The sequence below is a fragment of the Rhinopithecus roxellana genome, chromosome 2 (genome assembly GCF_007565055.1).
Source record: "Rhinopithecus roxellana isolate Shanxi Qingling chromosome 2, ASM756505v1, whole genome shotgun sequence".
NCBI classification, from domain to species: Eukaryota; Metazoa; Chordata; class Mammalia; order Primates; family Cercopithecidae; genus Rhinopithecus; species Rhinopithecus roxellana.
Window position 1 is genome coordinate 129803648 of NC_044550.1, and position 25152 is coordinate 129828799.

The window sequence follows — 25152 nt, forward strand, 5'->3', positions numbered from 1 at the left end:
AACACTGGAGCAGAGGGGACAGCGTGGAGGAGGAAACATCATGGAAAAGGGGACAGTGCAGTGGAGGGAACAGTGAGGCAGTAGGGATAGGACAGCCAAAGGGACCCTGGAGCGAAGGGGACAGCGTGGTGGAGATCAGGGCAGCGGGTGCATGGGGACTGGGGAGAGGCTGGGTGTGGGCGCAGGTGGATCACAGTGGGAGCGGGGACTGGGGAGAGGCTGGGCGTGGGCGCAGGTGGATCACAGTGGGAGCGGGGACTGGGGAGAGGCTGGGCGTGGGCGCAGGTGGATCACAGTGGGAGCGGGGACTGGGGAGAGGCTGGGCGTGGGCGCAGGTGGATCACAGTGGGAGCGGGGACTGGGGAGAGGCTGGGCGTGGGCGCAGGTGGATCACAGTGGGAGCGGGGACTGGGGAGAGGCTGGGCGTGGGCGCAGGTGGATCACAGTGGGAGCGGGGACTGGGGAGAGGCTGGGTGTGGGCGCAGGTGGATCACAGTGGGAGCGGGGACTGGGGAGAGGCTGGGTGTGGGCGCAGGTGGATCACAGTGGGAGCGGGGACTGGGGAGAGGCTGGGTGTGGGCGCAGGTGGATCACAGTGGGAGCGGGGACTGGGGAGAGGCTGCGTGTGGGCGCAGGTGGATCACAGTGGGAGCGGGGACTGGGGAGAGGCTGGGTGTGAGCGCAGGTGGATCACAGTGGGAGCTCCGGCAAGGGTCTGAGCAGGGCCGAGATGACACCTTGTTTTGACACAGGTGGATGGGCGAGGGCCCCTGAAGAGGATCTGGCAACTATCTCACAGGCCATGTGGGCGGTGGCTCCTGGACATGTTCTGGGATGGGCTGGAAGGAGGGGGCTGGGGAGGAAGGGAGGGGGAGAGGAGAGGGGCCTGGGTTCTGCACAGTTCCTGTCTGGGAAGCACCCGAAGCAGAGCTGCGAGTGTAGACTAGCGGGCGGGCGAAGTCGCAGCGAGGGGAGCAGCCAGCTCTGTGCTGATGGGACTGAGAAGTGACCACTGGGTCTAGAGGTTTTATTTCATTTCGTCCTTTAAAGGAACTGTTTTAAGGGCAGGGCTGAGCACGGTAGCTCACGCCTGTAATCCTAGCACTTTAGGAGGCCAAGGCAGTCAGATTGCTAGAGCCCAGGAACTCGAGATGAGCCTGGACAACATAGCAAGACCCTGTCTCTATTTTTAATTTAAAAAAGAAAAGAAAAGAAAAGAAACTGTTTTAAGATAAATCCCCAAAAGTAAAACCAGTTTGTCGAAGAGTCTGAGCCTCGTGGAGACACTCTCCCCAGGATGCTTGTCTCCACCAGCAGAAGGGACTGACTGGATGCAGGTCTTAGGGAGGGGACAGGCCAAGGGGTTCAGGGCAAGTGGGGCCCCTCCCCTGCGGCTCAGAGCAAGTCCCCACAGGGATGACCCCCAGTTTTTGTCCTCACTGCCTGGTAAGGCCAGACCCTGCCAGGCTGGGGACACCCTAAACAGGGGGCGGGGGCAGGGTCCCACCCAACCCTCCCCTCCACCTCCCTGTGCCAACCTGAAGGCCTCAGTTTACCACTGCCTCTGCCCCAGGCAGGCCTCCTCTGCCGGCCACAGAGCTAGACTTTTCTGCTTTCTTGTGTCATGGGTGAACAGCAGGCTCTGACCCTTGGCTGGGCTTGGTTCTGCCACCTCCAGCTGTTGACCCCCAGCAGAGCCTTTGCCACTGGAAGCCGCTCAGAAGGGGGCGGGAGCCTGGCCCGCAGCTCGTGCTTGGTAAATGTGGCACCACAGTTCTGTGACACTGTGTACTGGAGAAGGGACTGGGGCTCCTGGGCAGCAGCAGAGTCACGGGCAGAGCCGCAGAGGAGCTCCACCCTCAGCTCCTGCCCCGCTCAGCGCCCCGCCTCCCTCTGCTCTCAGTGTTCCCTGGGGCCACCTGGGGGTCCCGGCATGCCCACTTCACAGAGGCAGGATCCTGCGAGGGTGTGGGCCCAGGATGCAGGCTACAGGGGTCTTCATTTCTGCAGAAGTCCCTGTGGCCCCTGGTCCTTGCTCGAGCCCTGGCCACGCCCCTGAGCACACACCACTGCACCAACGTGCCCCCCTCCCGCCACCTGCATGGCTCCCACCTCTGGGCCAGCTGCCCTGGTGAGCCTCTCCCTCACACCTCCAGCTCCTGTCCACCCCATGGGGTCCCTGCACTGAGTTCCCCTTCCAGCATCCAGAACATTCCACAGCACTGTGGGCAGCCCCCTGTCCATCTCCCTGCTACAAGCATAGGGTGAGGTATGCAGTAGGCACTCAATACTTGCTCGCTGAGTGAACACAAGAAGAAGCAGGTTCTGGGCCCCACCCCGGGCAGCTGTGGCTTTTGCCTGTCCGGCTCAAAGCGGTTGCTGTGGACGACGAGGGAGAAGACCGGGACCCACTGCTGGTGCAGGACTGCAGGCCCCAGGGAGCATCCCAGAGGGGCGGCCTTAGGAACAGCTGCCTGCTCGGCACTCTCCCGCTCAGCACTCACTTGCCCTGCTGGAGGCTCGCCGCACAGATGGGTTGCAGCGGCAGCCTGGTGCACCCCACAGTTCCTCGTATCCGCTGCCTGGCTCTGCGGCTAGATGCCTGCCTCTGGGGGGCTCACAGCTGGCCACCCCCCGGACAGGCCTGCTCCCTGGACTCCGGCTTTGGGCTCCTGTGCCTGCTCATCCTTCCTCCCTCCTTCACCTCCTGGGGGTCCCTCACTCCCTTTCCAGGCTCTCCCTCTGTCCTGAGCTGGAGAGGACCCCACGCCAGTGCCTCCAGGAGGGGACCCACAGGACAAAGCCTCTGCCAACAGGAGCCCCAGCCTCCCTCTCCCACCTCCCTCCCTCAGTCTCCCGATGAGCACTGGCCTCCCTTGCTGCCCTTTCCTGACCCCCCACACTCCCGCACCTCCCTCCCCCAGCTGTCCCCACAACTCCCCCAACCTCCCTCCCCTGGCATCCCCTCTCCGGTCCCCCACCCCCCACCTCCCCTTGCCTCCCAGGATGAGAGCTCAGGACAGAAGGAGGAGCAAAGGTTTGGCCACCGGCAGGTGGATGAGGTTGGCAAACAGGACACAGATGATACTGGTAGGAAGTGGCTGCTGTTCTGTGGTCGCCTGTACTCGGGCAAAAGCAGGCAGCAGACTCAGTGTGAAAGTCCAGAAACACAGTGTGCCTGGGGTGCGGCCTGCGGGGAGGGTCACCTGGGGTCATCTGCACACACCAGGCCCGACCTTTAAGAGGAAGTCCAGATAGGGCTTCAGCAGCGCGTTGACACGGGCATGAGTGGGCGTGAGTGGGCAGGTGGCTTGGTGCCACACCTCAAAGCACTCACAGAGAACTTTTTACCAGGACAGCAGAGCTGTTCATTTGCTGTGAGTGCCCTTGGGACAAGGAGACACCTGTGCCCAAGGAAAAGGCTCACCGCGCCCTGTGCCCTGGCGGAAACAAGGCCGGCTCACAGGATCCTCGCTGTTCTGTTTTTTAATCGAAGAGAAGAATAAGGACCAAAATTGCCTGTCATTTTCTTCAACGTGAGTTTGGCCACAGAGAGACACTTGTCTAGTAAAGAAAAACAATGTCACCAAATCCTGTGGCCCATGGGAAGGGGTGCTCTGTAGTAGCTTCCGGGTAGCCTCTCCCCACCAGGACACTTCCCTTCAAGCCACCTTGGAGGCCACTGGGGACACCCCGCCCTCCAGCCTTGAGGTCTTCAGGTGAAGGGAAGTTCCCCGACTCTGACGGGAGGAGGATATCCGAGCCTGCCTGCGAGCCTCCCTCTGGCGCAGTGTGAGGCTCACGCTCTCTGGTTTGCTAACTTCGAAAGATGCAACCTCTGCGAGGACAGGTGAAGAACAGGGCAGGAAACAGGCCAGGCCCTGAGCTATTGGAGGGGACTCTGGGCAGCCAGGGCCCGGCAGGTAGAGACCACACTGGAGCCCTCCCTGAGGAGGTGGCGCCCAGGACCTAGGCGAGTGGGCGGCCTGGCCCAGGGGAGTCCAGACTGGCCCCGGCAGCAGCCCCCATTGCTCCCCGCTCCAACAAGGGGTGTTCGGCACAACCCGGGGTTAAGCACCTCTGTCCCCTACAGGCCCCGCCGCCGGCCCCAGCCCACTGCACTGCCACCATCCCACATGCTCCCACCTCTGCACCCTCATTTCCCACGGGAGGGGTATCCATGTTCAACCCCAGCACGCTGCCACATGTGCCTGTGCCCCGGGGTTCCCTGGGGGTCCTCAGCATGGCCTGAGCCTGGACCAGTCCTGGCCTCTGTGTCCACCACACACTCCCTGACCACTTCACTGATGTCCACATCTCCACAGGGCATCTCTCTCAAGGGATCCCCATCCCCTACTCTGCCCAGTCCCACACCTGCAGGCCGCTGCCCACTGGACCCTCCCCCTCATCCCCTACTCTGCCCAGTCCCACACCCACAAGCCGCTGCCCACTGGACCCTCCCCCCTCCCCCCCCAGCTGCAAGCTCCATTAAGCTCTCTGTGGCCCACTCACTGCTCCGCCCCCGTGACCACCCGCCTGGCAGGGGAATGGGGAATCCCCGTCTAGAGTCAGGGTGTGGCTGAGCAGCGTGGGCCAAGCCCCAGAACCCCTGGGCTCTGACCTTGGCCCCAAGCAGCTCAGAGACGCTGAGCGGGTGACGCCATGCATCCTGCCTCGGTGGATTTCAGGCATGAGCTTCCATGTGCTGTTTCCACGTCCTTGAGCCCCACAGGGCTCTACAGGCTGCCTTGAGTTCCCTGCTCTCCAGATGGGCCCCGCTGGCAGGAAAGGCTCCACACAGGTACCCCGCAGCCAGACCGACGGCCCCCACCTGCCCTTCAACCCAGTGAGCTTCACCTCCCTGCCAGCCCCCAAATCATTCAAACAAGCCAATCACATGCTCCTGAGGGACCAGGGGGCACCTCGTCCTCTTGTTACCACCAAGTCTGCCTCCCACAGCCCCTGCGAGGCCACTCTATTCCGAGCATGGCCCCTGTGTGACCCTCATGGTCTCCTGTGACTAATGAGCTCACATGTCGATCTCACCTGTCCAGTGCCAGGTGCCAGGTGTTACGCCACCTCGCCCTATCTAGGGTGACAGAGCCTCCCTCACCAGCAAGGTGAACAGAGGGCACTCAGGACACGTGGTCCCTGGTCTGCTGAGGGCCGAAAGCAGGCCTGCCTGGTGACTGACCTGGGGCAGCCGAGCAGCCACTGTGCGGCAGAGGCGCCATGGAACAGCACCCACACGGGACCTGGCACCGTCAGCCCTGCCCATCCCACAGGTTTCTGCAGAGGGTCTGGGCACAGGAGGCACTCACCACACGATGGCCAGTCTGGGGATGCTGAACATGAGGGCAGGCTCGTAGTCATCAATCATGTCCTGGGTCAGGTACCCAAAGTCGAGGGCCCTGTCCGGAGAGAGGGAGTGAGCAGTGTGAGGGCTGGTCCACCGAAGCCACAGGTCAGACCCCAGCAGGGACGGGCAGTGCGCTCAGCCTGCACCTGCGGTCACGCGCGGTGGCCACATCAAGAGGTGACACATGCCACCCCCAGTCCTCATATGTGCAAGGTGCTGGGGCTGCAGGAAAAGGCCACGCACTTCCCTGAATGCCCTGGCAGGTGGCTCCAGCTTGACCTTTCCATCTGCCAGTCCCCACCTCTGCCCCAGGAGGCAGGGGCAGGGAGGATGTGTGAGGACAGCTATGATGCCCAGCAAAGAAGGTAAGGCAACCCAGAGGACAGCTCTGCTCAGCCAGGAAACTGAAACAACTCTAGTGTCAAGAATGAACACAGAACAAAAACACTGCCCCAAACAATTCAACACTTCCCTGAGAAACCAGCTTTATTTCTCCCCCCGGGGCCTGCAGAGGGCTTTTCCTGCACCTCGTGAGCAGGCCTGCTGGCATCGCAACTTTTCAAAATAAAAGGAATTTCCTGTCATCTTATTTTCTAATAATTTGAAACATCTCTCAAAGCATAAATAGTAAAAAATTTGCTTTTTAAAAATAACAAACATACAATGTGATATTAGTCAATTTCAAATCTCCCAAACACCGTAGTACCACTCGAACAAGAGAAACAGCAAGGTTACATCTTAGCCCCAAAGTCCGTTGAGAAAACCAGACTCCAAATTACTGTACAAAGCCTGATGAGAATATTGATGGCTTCCCCCTGCCCCCACCCCCCCAAAAATAGAAAAAAAGAAACACTTGTTCAGCAGACTTAAAACCCAGCAACAACCCAATCCTGGCCTGGGGAGGTGAGGAGTGAGGATGTGAGGACTGAGGAGGTGAGGAGGTGAGGAGGTGAGGAGTGAGAATGTGAGGAGGGAGAATGTGAGGAGTAAGGAGCTGAGGAGTGAGGAGGTGAGGAGTGAGGAGTTGATGACCGACGAGGTGAGAAGTGAGGAGGTAAGGAGGTGAAGAGTGAGGACGTGAGGACTGAGAATGTGAGGATTGAGGAGGTGAGGATAGAGGAGGTGAGGAGGTGAAGACTGAGGAGGTGAGGAGTGAGGAGGTGAAGACTGAGGAGGTGAAGACTGAGGGGGTGAGGAGGTGAGGAGTGAGGGAGTGAGGAGTGAGGGGGTGAGGAGGTGAGGAGTGAGGGGGTGAGGAGGTGAGGGGTGAGGAGTGAGAAGGTGAGGAGTCAGGAGGTAAGGAATGAGGAATGAGGAGGTGAGGAGTGAAGAGGTGAGGAGTGAGGATGTGTGTAGGTGAGGAGTGAAGAGGTGAGGAGGAGGTGTGTAGGTGAGGAGTTAGGAGGTGAGGAGCGAGGAGGTGAGGAGGTGAGGAGTGAGGGAGTGAGGAGGTGAGGAGCGAGGAGGTGAGGGGTGAGGAGTGAGGGGGTGAGGAGTCAGGAGGTAAGGAATGAGGAGTGAGGAGGTGTGTAGGTGAGGAGTTAGGAGGTGAGGAGTGAGGGGGTGAGGAGGTGAGGGGTGAGGGGGTGAGGAGATGAGGGGTGAGGAGTGAGAAGGTGAGGAGTCAGGAGGTAAGGAATGAGGAGTGAGGAGGTGAGGAGTTAGGAGGTGAGGAGTGAGGGGGTGAGGGGTGAGGAGTGAGGGGGTGAGGAGGTGAGGGGTGAGGGGGTGAGGAGGTGTGGGGTGAGGGGGTGAGGAGGTAAGGAATGAGGAGGTGAGGGGTGAGGAGTGAGGGGGTGAGGAAGGCGACAAGGTTTGGATGTCCAACCCATCATGCCTGAGACTTCCAGCTTTTGTCCTCTGACACGTGACTTCACCTGCAGGATCTGCCCTTCTGGCCGACAGAAAAGTGACCATGGGGCGGTGGAAGGGGGCTGGGCAGAGGTGAAGGCAGGGGCGGCCTCTACCCTCTGCCCACCTGTGAGGAGAAGCCGGATGTAATGTGGGAAGACATGGCTAGTGTCTTCCATTTGGGGCACTCCCAAGACACAGCAGGTTCCCCCAGAGCTGCCCTCTACCCCAGGCCTGGAGTGAGGCAGGGACTCCCCAGATGCTGCCCCCAGCCCCGAAGCATCCCTGTCCTCACCTCTCCACCGTCTCACAGAAGAGCACGATGACCTCCTGCTGCACATAGTACTCCCTGGGAGACTTCACGGGCACCATGGCCGAGACGTAGCTGCAAACACAGGGAGACCTGTTAGGCCGCACCTGGGCGGTGGCGGGGCCTCTCCAAAACAGAGGGTGGGGCATCTTCAATTAAAGCTGCAATAGTGGGCAAGGTGGGGGCGGGGGGCCCTCACACCTGTAATTCTAGCACTTTGGGAGTCTGCGGTGGGAGGATTGCATGAGCCCAGGAGTTTGAGGCAACACAGCAAGACCTCATCTCTACAAAAAATGAAAAAGTCGGGTGTGGTGGTGGCATGCACCTATAGTCTCTGCTACTTGGGAGGCTGAGGTGGGAGGATCACTTGCGCCCAGGAGTTGGAGGCTGCAGTGAACAGTGATGGTGCCACTGTACTCCAGGCTGGGTGACAAAACAAGAACTTGTCTCTTAAAATACACACACACACACACACACACACACACACACACACACCCTACACCACGACCCCATTTCAGCAGTTTCATAGGACACAGTTCCTGCCAGCCAGGCCTACTACAGGCCTTCCCTTGAAACCCCAGCCCTGTCCATGGGGGACGGTTGTGCCAGCTCCCAGGGCTCACCCTGGAGCCTGACCACCCTGGACACAGTGCTGCCCATGTGCAGGACCATCCCCCACCTTGGCACCAGCCTTAATGGGCGAGAGAGAAACGAATGAATGTATGCATGGGTGGGTGAACAACCCACAGCCCCACGTGGACCTCCACAGCCACGGAAGCCAGCCCAGGCTGGGCACAGCGGCTTGCAGGAGGCCTGCGAGTGGCTGTGAGAGGTGATGGTTTGTTCAACCCTTCCCCAGATGAAAGCCCTTTCCTTTCTTCTAAATCACTAACTCTAGGCCAGTGGCAGTATCTCACGCCTGTAATCCCAGCACTTTCGGAGGCCAAGGCCAGCAGATCACTTGAGGTCAGTCGTTCAAGACCAGCCTGGCCAACATGGTAAAACCCTGTCTCTACTAAAAACACAAAAAAAATTAGCTGGGCGTGGTGGTGGCCACCTGTAATCCCAGCTACTTGGGAGGCCAAGGCAGGAGAATGGCTTGAACTCAGGAGGCGGAGGTTGCGGTGAGCTGAGATCACACCACTGCACTCCAGCCTGGGCAACAGAGTGAGACACCATCTCAGAAAATAAATAAATAAATAAATAAATCACTAACTCTAATTTTTTCTTATGAAAACTGATTTAGAAAATCTGGGGAAGAAAAGAAAATAAAACTCGATTGTCCGTGCTCTCGCTTCCTGGAGAGGACTGCCCTTAATGCATCAGTTGATCTCCTTCTAGGGGCCAGTAGATTACAAGATGAAACGTTTTTACTAATTGGAAACTCCACAGATACCATCTGCCTCCGTTTTTTGTTTTTTGTTGTTGTTGTTGTTGTTGTTTTGAGATGGAGTCTCACTCTGTTGCCCAGGCTGGAATGCAGTGGCTGGATCTCAGCTCACTGCACCCTCCAAGCGATTCTCCTGCCTCAGCCTCCCGAGTAGCTGGGACTACAGGTGCCCACCACCACTCCTGGCTAATTTTTGGTATATTTTTTAGTAGAGACGGGGTTTCACCGTGTTAGCCAGGATGGTCTGGATCTTCTGACCTTGTGATCCGCCCGCCTTGGCCTCCCAAAGTGCTGGGATTACAGGCGTGAGCCACGGCGCCTGGCCTCTTTTGTGTGTGTGTGTGTGTGTGTGTGTGTGTGTGTGTGTGTGTGTGTGTGTGTGTGCACGCGCTCTCATTGCCAAAGCTGGAGTGCAATGGCACTATTTCGGCTCACTGCAACCCTCGCCTCCCGGGTTCAAGCGATTCTCCTGCCTCAGCCTCCCAAGTAGCTGGGATTACAAGTGTGTGCCACCATGCCCAGTTAATTTTTGTATTTGTAGTAGAGACGGGGTTTCACTTTGCTGGCCAGGCTGGTCTTGAACTCCTGACCTCAGGTGATCCGCCCGCCTGGGCTTTCCAAAGTGCCAGGATTACAGGCGTGAGCCAAGGCACCAGCCTGGCTGCCTCCATTTTCTTCTCACCTCCTGTGAGGTCTCATTCATTCCAGAGGCATCATTCATTCCTGGCCCCTTGGGCCTCTCCAAAGCCCTTCCCCTGGAGGCCCATGGCGGCCAGATCCCCACCTGTCCTCTATGCTCACCCTACTTCCTGGAAAGATGCCCCCCATCACCTCCACGCTGTGCTTTCCAGGGCTTAACCCCACCCACAGGCGGCCCTGAACCCGCCTGGCTCCTCCCTCTGCGGAATTTTCCAGCTTGAAGTATCAGGGTGAGCCCGGGAAGGTGGCACAACCGTCCCGAGCTCATACAGCCAGGGCTGTGGACCCACAGCCGCAGTACCTGAGCTCGAACTCGGCGAACAGGACGTCGAAGTGCCTCAGCGCCTCCCTCATCTTCTCCGTGTAGGTGTTCAGGTCCCGCAGCGCCTGGTCGCGGAGGGCGCCCCGCACGTCCTCCAGGCTGCGCGTCAGCTCCTTGGCCAGCGGGCGCATGGCCATGCTCTCCAGCTCCCGGTTCATGATGATGGAGCCGGCGGCCAGGCACTGTGGGAGGGGACACGCTCAGGGAGGGGCCCGGGGTGAGGGCCAGGCTCTCAGGGGCCGCCGTCCCGGGCAACCTGACTGCGCACCTCGGGGCCCCTCTTCTCACCCTGGCGCACAGGCCGGCTCGTGTTCCCGGTCCCCGCAGCAGGTTTTTCTTACATTCAGAGCAGTCGTGAGGGCGATAACCAATGTCCCCCAACGTGACCCACGGGGTCCTCGCTGGGCCCCAGGAGCAGGGAGGGCAGGGCAGGGGAGGGAAGGGGAGGGGAGGGGAGGAGAGGCCGGGGAGGGGAGGAGAGGCCGGGGAGTGGAGAGGAGGAGAGGGGAGGGGAAGGGAGGAGAGGGGAGGGGAGGAGAGGGAAGGGGAGGGGAGGGCAGGGCAAGGGAGAGCAGGGGAGGTCAGGGCAGGGGAGGGGAGAGGACGGGAGGGTGGACTGAGGCTCTTGGGTCTGGGGGCTCAATGCAGGAGGAACCCTGGTCATGTGACTCTTTTCCCCTCCCCTTCCAGGCCACAGGGATGAAGGTCAGGGAGCTTGGAGCTTCCAGACTCCACATTCAGGTCTGTGCTCCCGGAGATGAAGCAGCCAGGCTGATCCGGGCCCCTAGGCCCCCAGCCTGTCTAGGGAGCCACAGACACTACGGTCAACTTGCTCACGGCCAGAGAAACGCAACCTTCCCTGGAATGGAGACTCATCAGTGTGTGAGTCCGTGGGCTCCTGGGCAGGTAAGGCAGGCTCCTCCGCACCCACAAATCCACCCACGTCTGCACTGGGCACTGCCAGGCAGCTCCCCAGTGTGCGCTCAGCACCTGGGAATCTCACCAAGCTGCTCTCTGGCACAGGGGCTGAGTCCAGGCTCTGGTGGACCTGTTGTTACAGGGAGGCTCGTCTAGAGGCCAGGGCCTCACCAGGGTTAGGACAGAACCAATCCACCTGGTGTCCCCGCAGAGATGATCAAGTAACACAGGACAAGCAGCCATTTCCCAGGTGACAGAATGAGACAGCTACTGATTTCCCAGGTCCATGCTACGGGTGGGTTCTGAGCTTGGGGCACCAGGACCACACAAGGAGCTGTGCCCGCCCCTGGGCATGATGCCCCTGCCAGGCCAGCCAGGCACAGCACCCGCTCCATCCCATGACTGCCCCAGGACCCACTCCACAGAGGTGGAAACTGAGGCTGGGGAGGAAAGAGAACCTGCCCGCGGGCCCCCGTAACTAACCCAAGCCTCAGCAGAGGACACCCTAACCAGGTGGCTCAGAAGGTGGGGTGGGCAGGGTGGACACAGGGACAGGGCGGCGTGGGATGAACACTCCACACCCCAGGGATTCCTAGAGAGGGGAGACGGGGAGGGTGGGGATGGGACAATAGAGAGGGCAGTGATGTTGGGGCCGAGGTCAGGCTCCGGAGCACGGCAAGGGGAGGAGGCTGGGAGGTCTGCATGGTGGGGGCCTGGGGGAGACTGTTCCTGCCACCTCGAAGGGTGCCTTCCTCTCGGTGCCTCAGTTTCCTCATTGGGAGATGAAGATGAAGATAACAGGCCAGATGTGGCCTGCGTGGGGCTGCAGCACAGCTCCCCAGCCCCCGCTGCTGCCCGTGCTGCAGGGCGGGAGGGGAACACTTGTTCCTGATGTGGGCATTACTGCCATTAAGAACCACTTTTAGGTCCTGGCTGTCTGGGGGCCTGAGAACCGCATAAATATCACATGGGAAATTTCATTTGTATATAGTTTGGGGGGCACTAGTTCATGGCTTTCCCAGATCCTCCAAGGGTGCACCGCCTACCAGGCTCAGACCACACCATGGAACCCAGAGTGGACAGAGCTCTTGGAGGAGACACCAGGTCCCAGCACCTGCAGGCACCCATGCACAAGGTTTGCAAGGACACGGCTAGATGCCACCCCACATCAGGACCTCTGAACCCAGGTGGCCACCCGCTACCTCGGCACCGAACCACAGCTGGCCGGCCAGGTTGTCGTGCCGGATCTCCTCAGGGAACTTGACACAGAAATCTCTGGGGGCACGGTCCTGGGGGATGCACTCATCCATGATCTGGTTAATGATGTTCAACACATTGTCCTGAAACAGAAGACAGGAGAAAGTGCGCCAATCACTGTGTCCAGCTGGCGGCCGCCATGTACTGCTGGAAAACACGCACGGTGCATGTTACTGTTTTTTAGGATTATTATTAAAGTGATAGAGGAGGCTAGGCACGGTGGCTCATGCCTATAATGCCAGCACTTTGGGAGGCCGAGGTGGGTGGTTTACCTGAGGTCAGGAGTTCGAGACCAGCCTGGCCAACATGGCGAAACCCCATCTCTACTAAAAATACAAAAATTAGCAGGGCGTGGTAGCTCACACCTGTAATCCCAGCTATTAGGGAGGCTGAAGCAGGAGGATCACTTGAAACAGGGAGGCGGAGGTTGCAGTGAGCCAAGATCATGCCACTGCACTCCAGCCGGGGCAACAAGAGCGGCAACCATAGGAGCCATGGGCTCAGACGAACTCTCAGCCAGCTGAGGACCTGCAAAGCCCTCGTCTTCCCTGAAGCTCAGTGTATTCCTCTGTAGAGTCAGGGACACAGACCACATCTTAGGGTCGGAAGAGTGCAATTACATCAAGGCCAGGCACAGCTGGGCCCTGCTCTTCCATCCAGGTGGCGGCCCCTCCCACCTCCTCCGGAACCAGCAGATCAATCACAGCAATGCGTAAGTCAGTCTGCACTGGAGGGGGTGCGGCTTTCACAAAGTGGAGACCCTGACTCCACCCCTCATGGCTGTTCAACCAGGGACAGGTCACTTCGCCTCTCTGATCAGCCAGGTCCCCTTCTGTAAGCCTCAATACACAGCAACTTCTGACTTTTTGTTTATTTTTAGCGACAGGGTCTGGCTTTGTCACTCAGGCTGGAGTGAAGTGGTGCAATCATAGCTTACGACAGCCTCAAACTCCAGGGCTCCAGCCATCCTCCAGGCTCAGCCTCCCGAGTGGCTGGGATTACCAGAGTAAGCCAGCATCCCTGGAAGCAGCTTCTATTTTAAAGACTCTTTAAAATTATTTTACTTTATTTCCTTATGTTCAAAATATAAAGTATAACAGACTGTTTTGAACACTTGGCGTATATGAGGGAAAGGAGCCCATTTTTTTACATCTTAAATTGCATTCCATCCTTTTCTGTAAACTTGTCCTCTTCTTTAAACATTGACTATTCATTCTGTAGATTACCAAAACACTGGAAGCTTAACTTTTGCCTTTAATTTGCTAAATATGAAATCAATACACATTCATCCTAGGAAAACTGGAATCAATGGGAAAGGAGAGAAGTGGGGAAACATGACTGCAGGCAGGACACAGTTCCTTCTAATTCTCATCCTCCAAGGGCCTGTTTTCAGCCAACATTGAGATGATCCATGTACCGAATACTGCATTCTGCTGCGGTTGCTGCATCCAACTTTTGAGGGATGGTGACATGCTATTCCAGCATATAGACCGTCCTGTTAACTGACTCCTTTGTCTTCTGCTGGACACTGATGATGCCTAATCCTCCACCTCCACGCAGTGCTGCCCTCACTACTGTGGTGCACGACGCTCCGATTGTGGATTACTTCCTCAGGACCCACTGCTTGCTAGAAATGGAATTACAACGTCAAAAGTGCAAACTGCATTTCCAGGCTCTGATGAGATACTGCCGAGTGGCTTTCCGGAAAGAGCACACGAATTGACACTCTCACCCTTGGCCATCCCTCCTTTCTGCCCTCCGAGACTTGACTTTCATTTTTCTTAGGAAGAGATATGAAAACTCACTACGAGTGGGGAAGCATGACCCTTCTCAGGCAAGAAATGAATGCACTAAACTCTGAAGGAAATTCTGCAGTGTAAGAAAAATGTTAAGCCTTCATAATACAAAAAATAAAAACAAAATTCAACCAACAAGTGGTACTACTGTCACTTCTTTTTTTAAAGGTTTTCTGGGTAGGAAGGTCCCTTGCTCATGATTCAACAAACAAATGAGCAAACAATGACAATCACAGCAACAGGCAGTGCACAGTAAACACCGGCTGAGATGAAGAGTCCAGGATCTGAGGCTCAGCCCGGTGGCACGGCTTATCTAAGGCTGAGGAGACTTTAGTGGCCATGCTTGGATTCATTGCCTGCCCTTCCTGGTCTACCAGAACATACCTGCCTGAGGGAAGGGTCTTCCACTCACTGATGAGTCTCCAGTGCCTAGAACAGTGCCTCACACACAGTATGCTGCAACAAACACTTGCTAGGACTTCTAACTCCAGCCAATATGGAGTCATAGGAACCCAATGTACCCCACTCCCAACGACAGTGATTCCCATGACACTGGACATCGGGCCACAAAGGACAGGAAATAAACAAGGTGAGCCCCCCGACGGCCTCAGCTCACTGCCTTGAGGAAAGTTTCAAGTCATGGAACAGGGACAGGGAACTCGGATGGAACCAAGGCAGTTCGGATTCAGAGAGCAGGAGGCAGAGAAGAGAGAACTCTGGAGATCTGGGGAGGGTCTCAAGGGTTCAGCCGAGAACTGATCAACACATGCCTGTGGGGAGATGACCGAAGGCCGGGAAAGAAGCACCTGAAGGATTCCAGGGAGCAGGGGCAGGAGCTCTCCAGAAGGCTGGAGTACCAGGAGCGCTCACAATTCACAAAGTATCGAGTAGAGTACCCAAAAGTGTCTTGTCTCCATGTGAACAGCAGTTAACTCTAGACTAAACACAGCTCTGGTCCTGCCTAACACCTTAAAAAATAAGACCCAAAGGAATAAACTGTTTCTAAGTAACTAAACTGCATCACAGAACAACCAAAAATATTTACAGTAATATAAAAATAGCCCCCAGCAAGGTGAAATTCACTATGTCAGGTACCCAATTAAAAAATTACCAAGTTTGGCCAGGTGCCGTGGCTCACGCCTGTAATCCCAGCACTTTGGGAGGCCGAGGTGGGTGGATCACCTGAGGTCGGGAGCTCGAAACCAGCCTGACCAACATGGAGAAACCCCGTCTCTACTAAAAATACACAATTAGCCAGGTGTGGTGGTGCGTGCCTGTAATCCCAGGCATGGAATAGCATGTCACCATCCATCAAAAGTTGGATGCAGCAACCACAGCAGAATGCAGTATTCGGTACATGGATCATCTCAATGCTGGCTGAAACAGGCCCTTGGAGGAAGAAAACAGGCCCTGAGGCAGGAGAATCACTTGAACCCGGGAGACGGAGATTGCGGTGAGCTGAGATTGTGCTGTTGCACTCCAGCCTGGGCAACATGAGCAAAAAAAAATTACCAACCTTGCAAAGAACGAAGAAAATATGACCCATGACTAAAAGGAAAAGCAATCAATCAAAATCAACCCAGACTTGACAAAGATGATCAGGGACATTAAGATGGTTGTTATAACTGATTCCCATGTGTTCAAAAAGTTAACTAGAGACAATGAAGAAACTAAAAGTCCTGATGTGATTTAGAGATGAAAATTACAGCGTCTGAGATGAAAAAATATACTGCATGAGATTAACCTCAGATTTGATAATTCAGAAGAAAAGAACAGTAAACTTGAAGACAGCAACTAAAACTATCCCAACGATTCAGAAATAATAATAGATCATCAATGAACTGTTGGACAGCTTCAAAGGTCACATATGAATGTAATTCAAGTCCCAAAATGAGGAGGAATGAGATAGAAAAAAATATTTGAAGGAATAATGGTCAAAATTTTTCCAAATTTAATAAATATAAACTCACAGAACCAAGTAAATGAACCCCAAGCAGAAGACACATTTTTTTAAAACTATACCAAATTACAGCATAATCAAATTGATCAAAACCAATAAAAAGAGAAAATCTTTAAAGTAGCAAGAGAAAAAAGATATGTTACACACAAGGAACAAAGACAAAAATGGCATTAGATTTTTCATCCAAAATAATACAAGTGAGAAGAGAATGAAACATCTTTAAAGTATTGAGGGGAAAAATAATATCAACCTAGAATTCTGTACCCAGCAAAACTATCTTTCAAAATCAAAGGTAGAATAATTTTTCATTCAAACAGGCTGAAAGAATTCGTGACCAGTAGATTTGCACTGTAAGAAATGCTAAAGAAATTCTTTCAAGCAAAAGGAAAATGACACCAGATGGAAATAGAGATCTATACAAGGGAAAAGATAGCACTGGAAATGGTGACTACACAGTAAATATACAAGATCCTTTTTTACTATTTAATTTTGTAAATTTTAATTTTAAAAATTGACCATTTAAATGAAAAAAATACCCTAACAACATAGTGTGAGTCTATAACATACAAAAGTAAAATGTATGGCAACAATAGCACAAGGTCCATTAGGAGAAATGGAAGTGACTTACTGGAAGGTCTTTATACGCTATGTGAAGTTGTATAATGTCATTTGAAGGTATCTGTAATTAAAGACAATTATTATAAACCCTAAAGCAACCACTAAAATAACAAAGCAAAGAGTTCTGGCTGTGGCCGGGCGCTGTGGCTCAAGCCTGTAATCCCAGCACTTTGGGAGGCCGAGACGGGGGGATCACGAGGTCAGGAGATCGAGACCATCCTGGCTAACATGGTGAAACCCCGTCTCTACTAAAAAATACAAAAACTAGCTGGGCGAGGTGGTGGGCACCTGTAGTCCCAGCTACTCGGGAGGCTGAGGCAGGAGAATGGCACAAACCCGGGAGGCAGAGCTTGCAGTGAGCTGAGATCCGGCCACTGCACTCCAGCCTGGGCGACAGAGTGAGACTCCGTCTCAAAAAAAAAAAAAAAAAAAAAGTTCTGGCTAATGAGCCAACAAAGGAGACAAAGCAGAATCATAAAAAATAAATAGAATACATAAAAATTAAGAGATGAAATCACTGAAGCCAATTAATAAAAAAAGAAGGAAAAAAAGAGAAAAGGGGAATAAATAAAAGATGGGGCAAACAGAAAACAAATAGCAAAATGATACTTAAATCTAACTCTATCAAAGATATATTAAACAAAAATGATCTAAAAACCCCAACTAAAAGACAGAGATTTTCAGATTGCATAATAAAAAGGGATCCAACTATATGCTGCCTACAAGACCCCCCACTTCACACACACAGACACAAATAAGTTAAAAGTCAAAGGACTTTTTAAAAGTTATATCATGTTCACACCAATCAAAAGAAAGCTGGAGTGGCTACACGAATATTGAAGTAGGTTTCAGAGCGAAGAGTACTACTAAGGACCAAAAAAAAGTCATTTCCTAATAATAAAGGGGTCAATTTATTAGGAGCACATAACTATCATTAACATTTATGAACCTAATAATAGACCTTCCAAGGGCATGAAGTAAGATGACATAAACAAATCCACAATTACAGTCAGAAACTTCAGTACCTTTCTCAACTGATAAGACATAGAAAGTAAACAGAAAATCAGCAAGGATATAGTAAATCTTAGCAATGCTGTTAAAACAACCTGACGTGGTTGACATTTACAGAACTTTCCACCCAACAACAGCCAGAGGCACATGATTCCCAATTGTATATGGAACATATACCAAGAACGACCAAATTCTGGGCCTTAAAACAAGCCTCAATACATGTAAAAATAATCCAAGTCACACAAAGTATATCCTCTGACCACAATGGAATTTAATTAGAAATCATTAACAGAAAGATCTCTAGAAAATTCCGTAAATATTTGAAAACTAAATAACACACTTTTAAATAACTCATGAATCAAACATGAAATCAAAGAGGAAATCACAAAGTATTGTGAATGAAATGAAAGTAAAAACACAACATACCAAAATTTATGGAATACCACTAAAGCAGCAATTAGGGAGAAATTTAAACCACTAAATGCCTAAATTAGAAAAGAAGAAAGGCATTCATTCTCTAACCTCAGTTGCCATGTTAAGAAACTATAAAAAACTATAAACCGTATATATTTTATATGGTTTTGAAGTCTACCATATAAAAATAAAAAAGGAAACTAGAGAGAGAAGAGTAAATGAAACCCAAAGCAAACAGAAGAAAGGTATAGCAACAATCAGCAGAAATTTAAAAAGAGAAAAGATTAAAGCAATAGAGAAAATCAATGAAGTTAAAAATAGTTCCTTTGAGAATATCAGTAAAATTTATAAAACTCTATCAACACAGTTCAGAATGACAACAAAAGACACAACTTAATAACAGGAACGAGAGAGGTGACATCTCTGTGGATCCTACTTATATTAAAAGGATTATAAGGAAATATTATGAACAACTTAATGCCAATAAATTCAACAACTTAGATTAAATTTTTTAAAAGGCATAAACTACCAAATCTCTCTCTAGAAGAAATTTCTGAAATAATGTGAAAACCCTGTATCTATTCAAGAAATTAAATTTGTAGTTAAAAATCTTCCTACAAAGAAAACTCCAGTTCCAGATAGATTAGTAGTGAATTCTACCAGGTCCAGATAGATTAATAGTGAATTCTACCAGGTCCAGATAGATTCATAGTGAATTCTACCAAACATTTAAGAAGAACTAATACTACACAAACTCTTCCAAAAAACTGAAGAGGACAGAATCCTTCTCAACTCATCTATGACATTGTCTTGATACCAAAATCAGACAAAGACTATGGGCCCATATCCCTCATGAACACTGATCCAAAAAATCCTAACAATCTTAGGAAACTGAATTCAATAATGCAAAAAAGGATAATGTACCATGAACAAGTGGGATTTATCCCAGGAATGTAGAAGTACATTTTTTTTTTTTTTTTTTTTTTTTTTTTTTTTTTTTTTTTTTGTGTGAGACGGCATCTCGCTGTGTTGCCCAGGCTGGAGTGCAGTGGCACGATCTCGGCTCACTGCAAGCTCTGCTTCCCGGGTTCAGGCCATTCTCCTGCCTCAGCCTCCCAAGTAGCTGGGACTACAGGCGCCCGTCACCACGCCCAGCTAATTTTTGTATTTTTAGTAGAGACGGGGTTTCACTGTGTTAGCCAGGATGGTCTTGATCTCCTGACCTCGTGATCCACCTGCCTCGGCCTCCCAAAGTGCTGGGATTACAGGCGTGAGCCACTGCGCCCAGCCAATTTTTTTTTAACATTCAAAAATCAATCAGTGTATGCTTATGCTCTTCCTGGACCAAGTAAGGCAGAATCTCTGGGATTGGGTCCTGGCATCTATTTTTTTTTTTTTTTTTTTTTTTTTTTTTTTTTGAGACGGAGTCTCGCTCTGTCGCCCAGGCTGGAGTGCAGTGGCCAGATCTCAGCTCACTGCAAGCTCTGCCTCCCGGGTTTATGCCATTCTCCTGCCTCAGCCTCCCGAGTAGCTGGGACTACAGGCGCCCGTCACCTCGCCCGGCTAGTTTTTTTGTATTTTTTAGTAGAGACGGGGTTTCACCATGTTAGCCAGGATGGTCTCGATCTCCTGACCTCATGATCCGCCCGTCTCGGCCTCCCAAAGTGCTGGGATTACAGGCTTGAGCCACCGCGCCCGGCCATATATTTTTTAAGCTCTCATGAGGACTGTGAACCATAGATATGGTCAAGGATATGGTCTAACATCTGCATTTTCTTAGCAACATGTCTGACCTCTTCTGTATTTTTAAAAATCTATGTTTATTTAGGGCCACATTCTGTCTTTTAGCTTTGTGGCATATTTGTGATACCCAGCTGGTTCTATGATCTTCTTTCTACCAGGGAACTAAAATGATGTGTCTTCCATCATTTTGTAAGACAAGAAGACACCAAGAGCTCCAGCTACCCTGACCTTTGGGTGCTATGACCTCCAGCAAACGACCCCTTGTTTTCTGTTTATTGCATGTGATGACGGATGAGTCACCCAGTCTGAGTGGATTTCATGTTCTAATTCATGAAATAAGAGAATCGGACCAGATGAGCCTAAAGTTTCTTTCAGTGCTAGATAATCACAACTCTAAAATAGCTATGGTGAGAAGCCTAAATGTATATACTAGCATGAGATTCAAACTTTCGGCAGCTTGACACAGTTTACAATTGTTTTTGTGATATCATAGCTATCATCTGCAAAAAAGAATAAGTCACATTATTCAAAAAGAAAATAAAATTTAAAGGAATCAGCCAAGGGTTCCCTGTTTCAATGATATAACTGAGTGCCTACTATGTACTAGGAACTGGGATGTACTGGTGAATGTTGTGTGTACACATAGCCCTGCCCTCATGGCATCTGCATGCTGCTTTTGTTGGGTGATGGAGTGGATACTAATAAAAAAGTCAATATTTATTGAGTAAAAAAAAGACCACCAATGTAATTTACCATATTAAAAATAACACGATAATCTCCACTGACACAAAAAAAGCATCTGAAAAAAAATCTAACATCCATTCCTAATAAGAACTCTTAGCAAGCGATGAGCAGGTGGCAACTGCCTTGGCCTGACAAAGGGTAGCTACGAAAATCCTACAGCTAACATCACACTGATCTCTGGGGAGAAAGCATTCAGTTTTCCATCATTAACAAAAGATGTCTGCTCTCACCACTTCTATTCAACTTTGTACTGGAATTCTAGCTAGTTCAATAGGGTGACACACACACACGCGCGCGTGCGCACACACACTCATGGCATCCAGATAGAAAAGGAAGAAGTGAAGATTATCTTTATTGGCAAAAAATGTAACAGAATCTACAAAAAGCTGCCAGAAATAATAAGTGAATTTAGAAAGTATGATATTGTAAAATATATGTTTGGTCTTCTTCCCATTTCCTGACATACAGCTCCAAAAAGCCTGGGACTCTCCTGAGTGATATGCATTCACTGGTGACTGGGGGGCCCTGGACAGCTTCAGGATGGGGGGCTGATCCCTGGGAAGATCAAGGCATGTTAGAGGGTTGTGACTTTCAGCCTCCACCCCCAACCTCTGGGGAGGGGAGAGGCACTGAAGAATTGGGAAGTGTTCTCACCAATGGCAATGATATAATCAGTCATGGCTCCATAAAGAAGCTTCTGCAAACACCCAAAAGGACTGGTTCAGACAGCTTCCTTCGCACTGGCGAGCACATCCACCTGCCAGGGGAAGGGCACACCCCAACTCCACGGGACAGAGCTCCTGCCCTTGGGACCCTTCCCGGGCTTGGCTGGTGCACCTCTTCATCTGGCCGCTCATTGTACCTGTTACTACATCCTTTATTCCTAAGCCAGAACCATGAATGGAGTGTTGCCCTGAGTTCTGTGAGCCACTCTACAAATTGATCCAACCCGGAAGGGGGTCATGGGAGTCCCGATTTATAGCCAGCTGGACAGAAGCACAGACCACACCTGGACTTGGGATTGCCATCTGAATGGGGGGCTGTCTTGTGGGACTGAGTCCTCACCCTGTGGGGTCTGAGGTCACTCCGGGTGGACAGTGTCAAGATGGGGTTGAACAGAGGACCCCCACTGCTGTCCCTTACAGGACCTGCTGGGGAATGACTCGGTGCGTGGGGAAAATCCTACTCATCTGGTCATGGAGTGTTGGGTGACTGTGTGAGAGTAGAGAGTAGAAAGTAGGAAAAACCCATTATTTAGATGTCCACAGAAAGGTTTTAGGACACCACATCTATATACAAAAGTCACTTGTATTTCCATATAGTAGCACCAATCAAAAATTGACATTTAGGGCCAGGCATGGTGACTCACGCCTGTAATCCCAGGACTTTGGGAGGCCAGGGCAGGTGGATCACTTGAGTTCAGGAGTTCGAGTCCGGCCCGGCCAACATGGTGAAACCCCATCTCTACTTAAAATACAAAAATTAGCAGGGCATGGTGGTGCATGCCTATAATCCCAGCTACTCAGGAGGCTAAGGCAGGAGAATCAGTTGAGCCTGGGAGGTGGAGGTTGCAGTGAACCGAGATCGCATCACTGCACTCCAGCCTGGGCGACAGAGTGAGACCCCACAGGGTGAGGGCTCAGTCCCACAAGATGGCGCCCCTTCAGATGCTGATCCCAAGTCCAGGCGTGGTCTGTGCTTCTGTCCAGCTGGCTATAAATTGGGGCTCCCAAGACCCCCTTCTGGGGTTGGATTAATTTGTAGAGTGGCTCACAGAACTCAGGGAAACACTTCGTTTATGATTCTGGCTTATTTTTTAAAACTGACATGTAATAACCAATACCACTTATAACGTCATGAAAAGACATGAAATGCAACCATCCCTCAGTATATGCAGCGGGCAGGTGCCAGGACCCGCAGCATATATCATATCTGCACGTACTCAAGTCCCACACTTGGACCAGCAGAACCTGCACAGCCTTCCGTGTATGTGGGTTTTGTGTCCTGAGAATACTGTATTTTCGATCCCAGTTAGGTTGAAACAATGCATATTTAAGTGAACCTGTGAAGTTCAAACCATGTTGTTCAGTGGTCAGCTGTGCTGGGGGTAAGGTGGGCCCTGTGAGATGCCCCCAGGGAGCTGGGAGGAACACCGGGGAGCATACTCCAATCTGGGGGGACGAGAGGCCGAGAGGCTCCCCTGGGGGTGCTCAGCACAGACATGGAGGAGGTTGAGGCTGCCATGTCGGGGGGCGAACAGGAAGAGGCCAAGGACTGGGCGTGGGACCCACATGGAGGCGGCTGGGGGAGGAAGGGGAGATAGGAGGAGGGAGGAAGGGGGGAGGTGTGGAAGAGAGAAGGACCACAAAGGACCCAGTGGGATGTGAGGTGAGCCAGAGGCAGGGCCCTGGAGCTGAGTGAATGGAAGTGAGCCTGAATCAGATTATGCTAAGGAGCCTGGACAGTGTCCACACCTTCTTAGTTCCTTCAAAGACCACAGCAGCAAGGAGAAGAATATGAGTGTTTAAGCCCCTAACTGTACTACAGCACTCCCCTCCAGATCCTTCTTGCAGGGCAATTCTCACTGTGATACATCCCAATTAAAGCCTGTGGCAGCGGGAAGCCTGAGAAGGGGCCACCTAGCTTGGCAGCCCTCCCGTCCCTCCCCCCACCTCTCAAACTCACTTAAAACCAGGCTTTATCATCAACTCTATCAGTCAACAACAAAGCACACAGGTCACAGAGCATGTAAAGGGAAAGAGCCCTGCCCAAAGGTTGCCACGAGCAACAGCCTCCGACCTCCCTTCTTCAGCGGTGGGGCCGCAGGGCAGGTCAGCACCTCTCCTCTGCGGCACTCTCCTCCTCCAGGCTCCAGGGCCCCCAGCACCTGTCCTCTGGGCAGGGGCTCTTTCTAACCTGAGCTCCTGGGGGTAGGGACTCTCCCCACCACAGAGGCCGTCCCGGGAGGGGCCCAGGACATCTGTTGGAACATCTGAACACACAGAAGGTGGAGGCTGCCACTGAACAGCCCAAAAACGAGCCCAGAGCCTGATCCGGCCAGAAAAAGTGTCCTGGCCACACACAGGGCCCTAATGCTGCTCAGTTCCCACTGCAGCAGGGCCAGGCCAGAGCCAGGGCTGGGGTGCAGCCAGCTCGGCCACTTTGCAGGACCCCCACAGGGTGGGACTCTCAGGATCACGGTGACACAGGGATGGACCCCCCCTGTTGGAGGAGTATGTGTCAGCCCCCAACTCCCACGGCCGCAAGGATTCAGCAAGACCCTGTAGGGAGAGTACAGCAAGCACATTCCGGAACTTTGTGAAAGCCCCTCATCATCACTGGATAAAACTTTGCACCATGCCGTTTGCTATTGTGCTGGAAATGCCTCTGAATGCTTGGTGCACTGGGAAGAAAACCTTGGCCGCGATATTTTTAGCAGCAGCTTCCAGGGCCATCTCTCAATTATGCAGCAGATGCCGGCAGCGCCATGAGTCAGCGGCAGAGTCTGACCGCCACATGGTACCCAAGCTCTGCACGAGCACCTGGGCAGGCCCACCCCTCCCACACTGGCTGCTCCTTGGCTCAGAAGCCTGCTCACTCTGCACCCCCTGCCCCCACTCTCCCAGCCTCTGCTCCAAGTGTCCCGTGCAGTTTCTCACTTCCAGCCCAGCTATACCCACCCCACACATCCTGCCCGGGATGGTTCCTCTTCCTGGGCCTGGCTTCTCTAGCACCTGACCCTGAGAACGCCACCACAGGGGGCTAGCAGGTGACAAAGCCTTGGTCTACTGAGGACAGGCCACTCTGTCCAGTGCCCAGCCGGGCCAGCCAGCTTCTGCTGCCCCGTGGCTCACCTGGCAGGAGCGGAACTGGCTGACCAGCAGCGTGCACCGCTGGGGGTCCTTCCGCCCATCCAGGCTGTCCAGCTCCGCGGCCACCTGGTTCAGCTCCTCGTCGGCATAGTAGAACCGGGCAAGCAGCTGCGGATCCGACCTCTGCAGGAGAGAGAGGCCAGGGGCTTGAGTGGATGGGGAACTGGAGGGGATGCCTCCGCCTTGTCCCTTGTCCCCAGGCCATGTGTGGGCTCCGCCTGGGGCCTTCCACCCTGAGCAGTAGCCGGCGCTTTCCTCAGCTTTCCAGGCCAGGATCTGGAGGGAAACAGCTAAAGCCGAGGCTCAGGCTGCCGGCTCAACCCCTGATTCGAGGGTCCCCAGGCCCCCTGCATTTCAGCCCAGGACTGTGGGGAATCCAGACCCTTCGCTGCACCTCAGACACAAGGTCCTCACGCTCCCTCTGGTGGAGAGCCCACAAAAAAGGGGCTCCGGGAAGAGTGGGGTCCCAGGTGCTCCAGGCGACGAAAGCAGCTCTTAGGACTTTTTTTTTTTTTTTTTTTTTTTGAGATAGAGTTTCACTCTTGCTGCCCAGGCTAGAGTAGGATGGCGTGATCCCAGCTTACTGCAACCTCCACCTCCTGGGTTCAAGCGATTCTCTTGCCTCAACCTCCCCAGTAACTGGGATTATAGGTGCCCACTACCACACGCAGCTAATTTTTGTATTTTTAGTAGAGACTGGGCTTCATCATGTTGGCCAGGCTGGTCTTGAACTCCTGACCTCAGGTGATCCACCCACCTCAGCCTCCCAAAGTGTTGGGATTACAAGCGTGAGCCACTGTGCCCGGCCAGGAAATATTTTTTTATTCACAAAACCAAAATATGAAGTGGCCCAGAATAACACAATAAAATTTACTCCACTTAAGTGAA

General features: G+C 52.7%; 1 protein-coding gene across 5 annotated transcripts in view; it reads right to left on the minus strand.

The window, feature by feature from the left end:
- The window catches only part of ZFYVE28 (zinc finger FYVE-type containing 28), a 150784-nt gene that overhangs the window by 63333 nt on the left and 62299 nt on the right, over positions 1–25152 (minus strand). For 2 of the 5 annotated variants that reach the window (XM_010384365.2, XM_030923472.1), the window contains exons 2-6: positions 24247–24387; positions 12052–12189; positions 9911–10113; positions 7506–7595; positions 5322–5411 (exon numbers count right to left, since the gene is read on the minus strand). In XM_010384365.2, the coding sequence (XP_010382667.1) occupies positions 5322–5411; positions 7506–7595; positions 9911–10113; positions 12052–12189; positions 24247–24387 (662 nt within the window). Of the gene's footprint in view, positions 1–5321; positions 5412–7505; positions 7596–9910; positions 10114–10199; positions 10391–12051; positions 12190–13523; positions 13734–24246; positions 24388–25152 lie in introns of those variants that run through there. The other 3 variants (XM_030923457.1, XM_010384368.2, XM_030923470.1) reach the window with 3 other exon arrangements.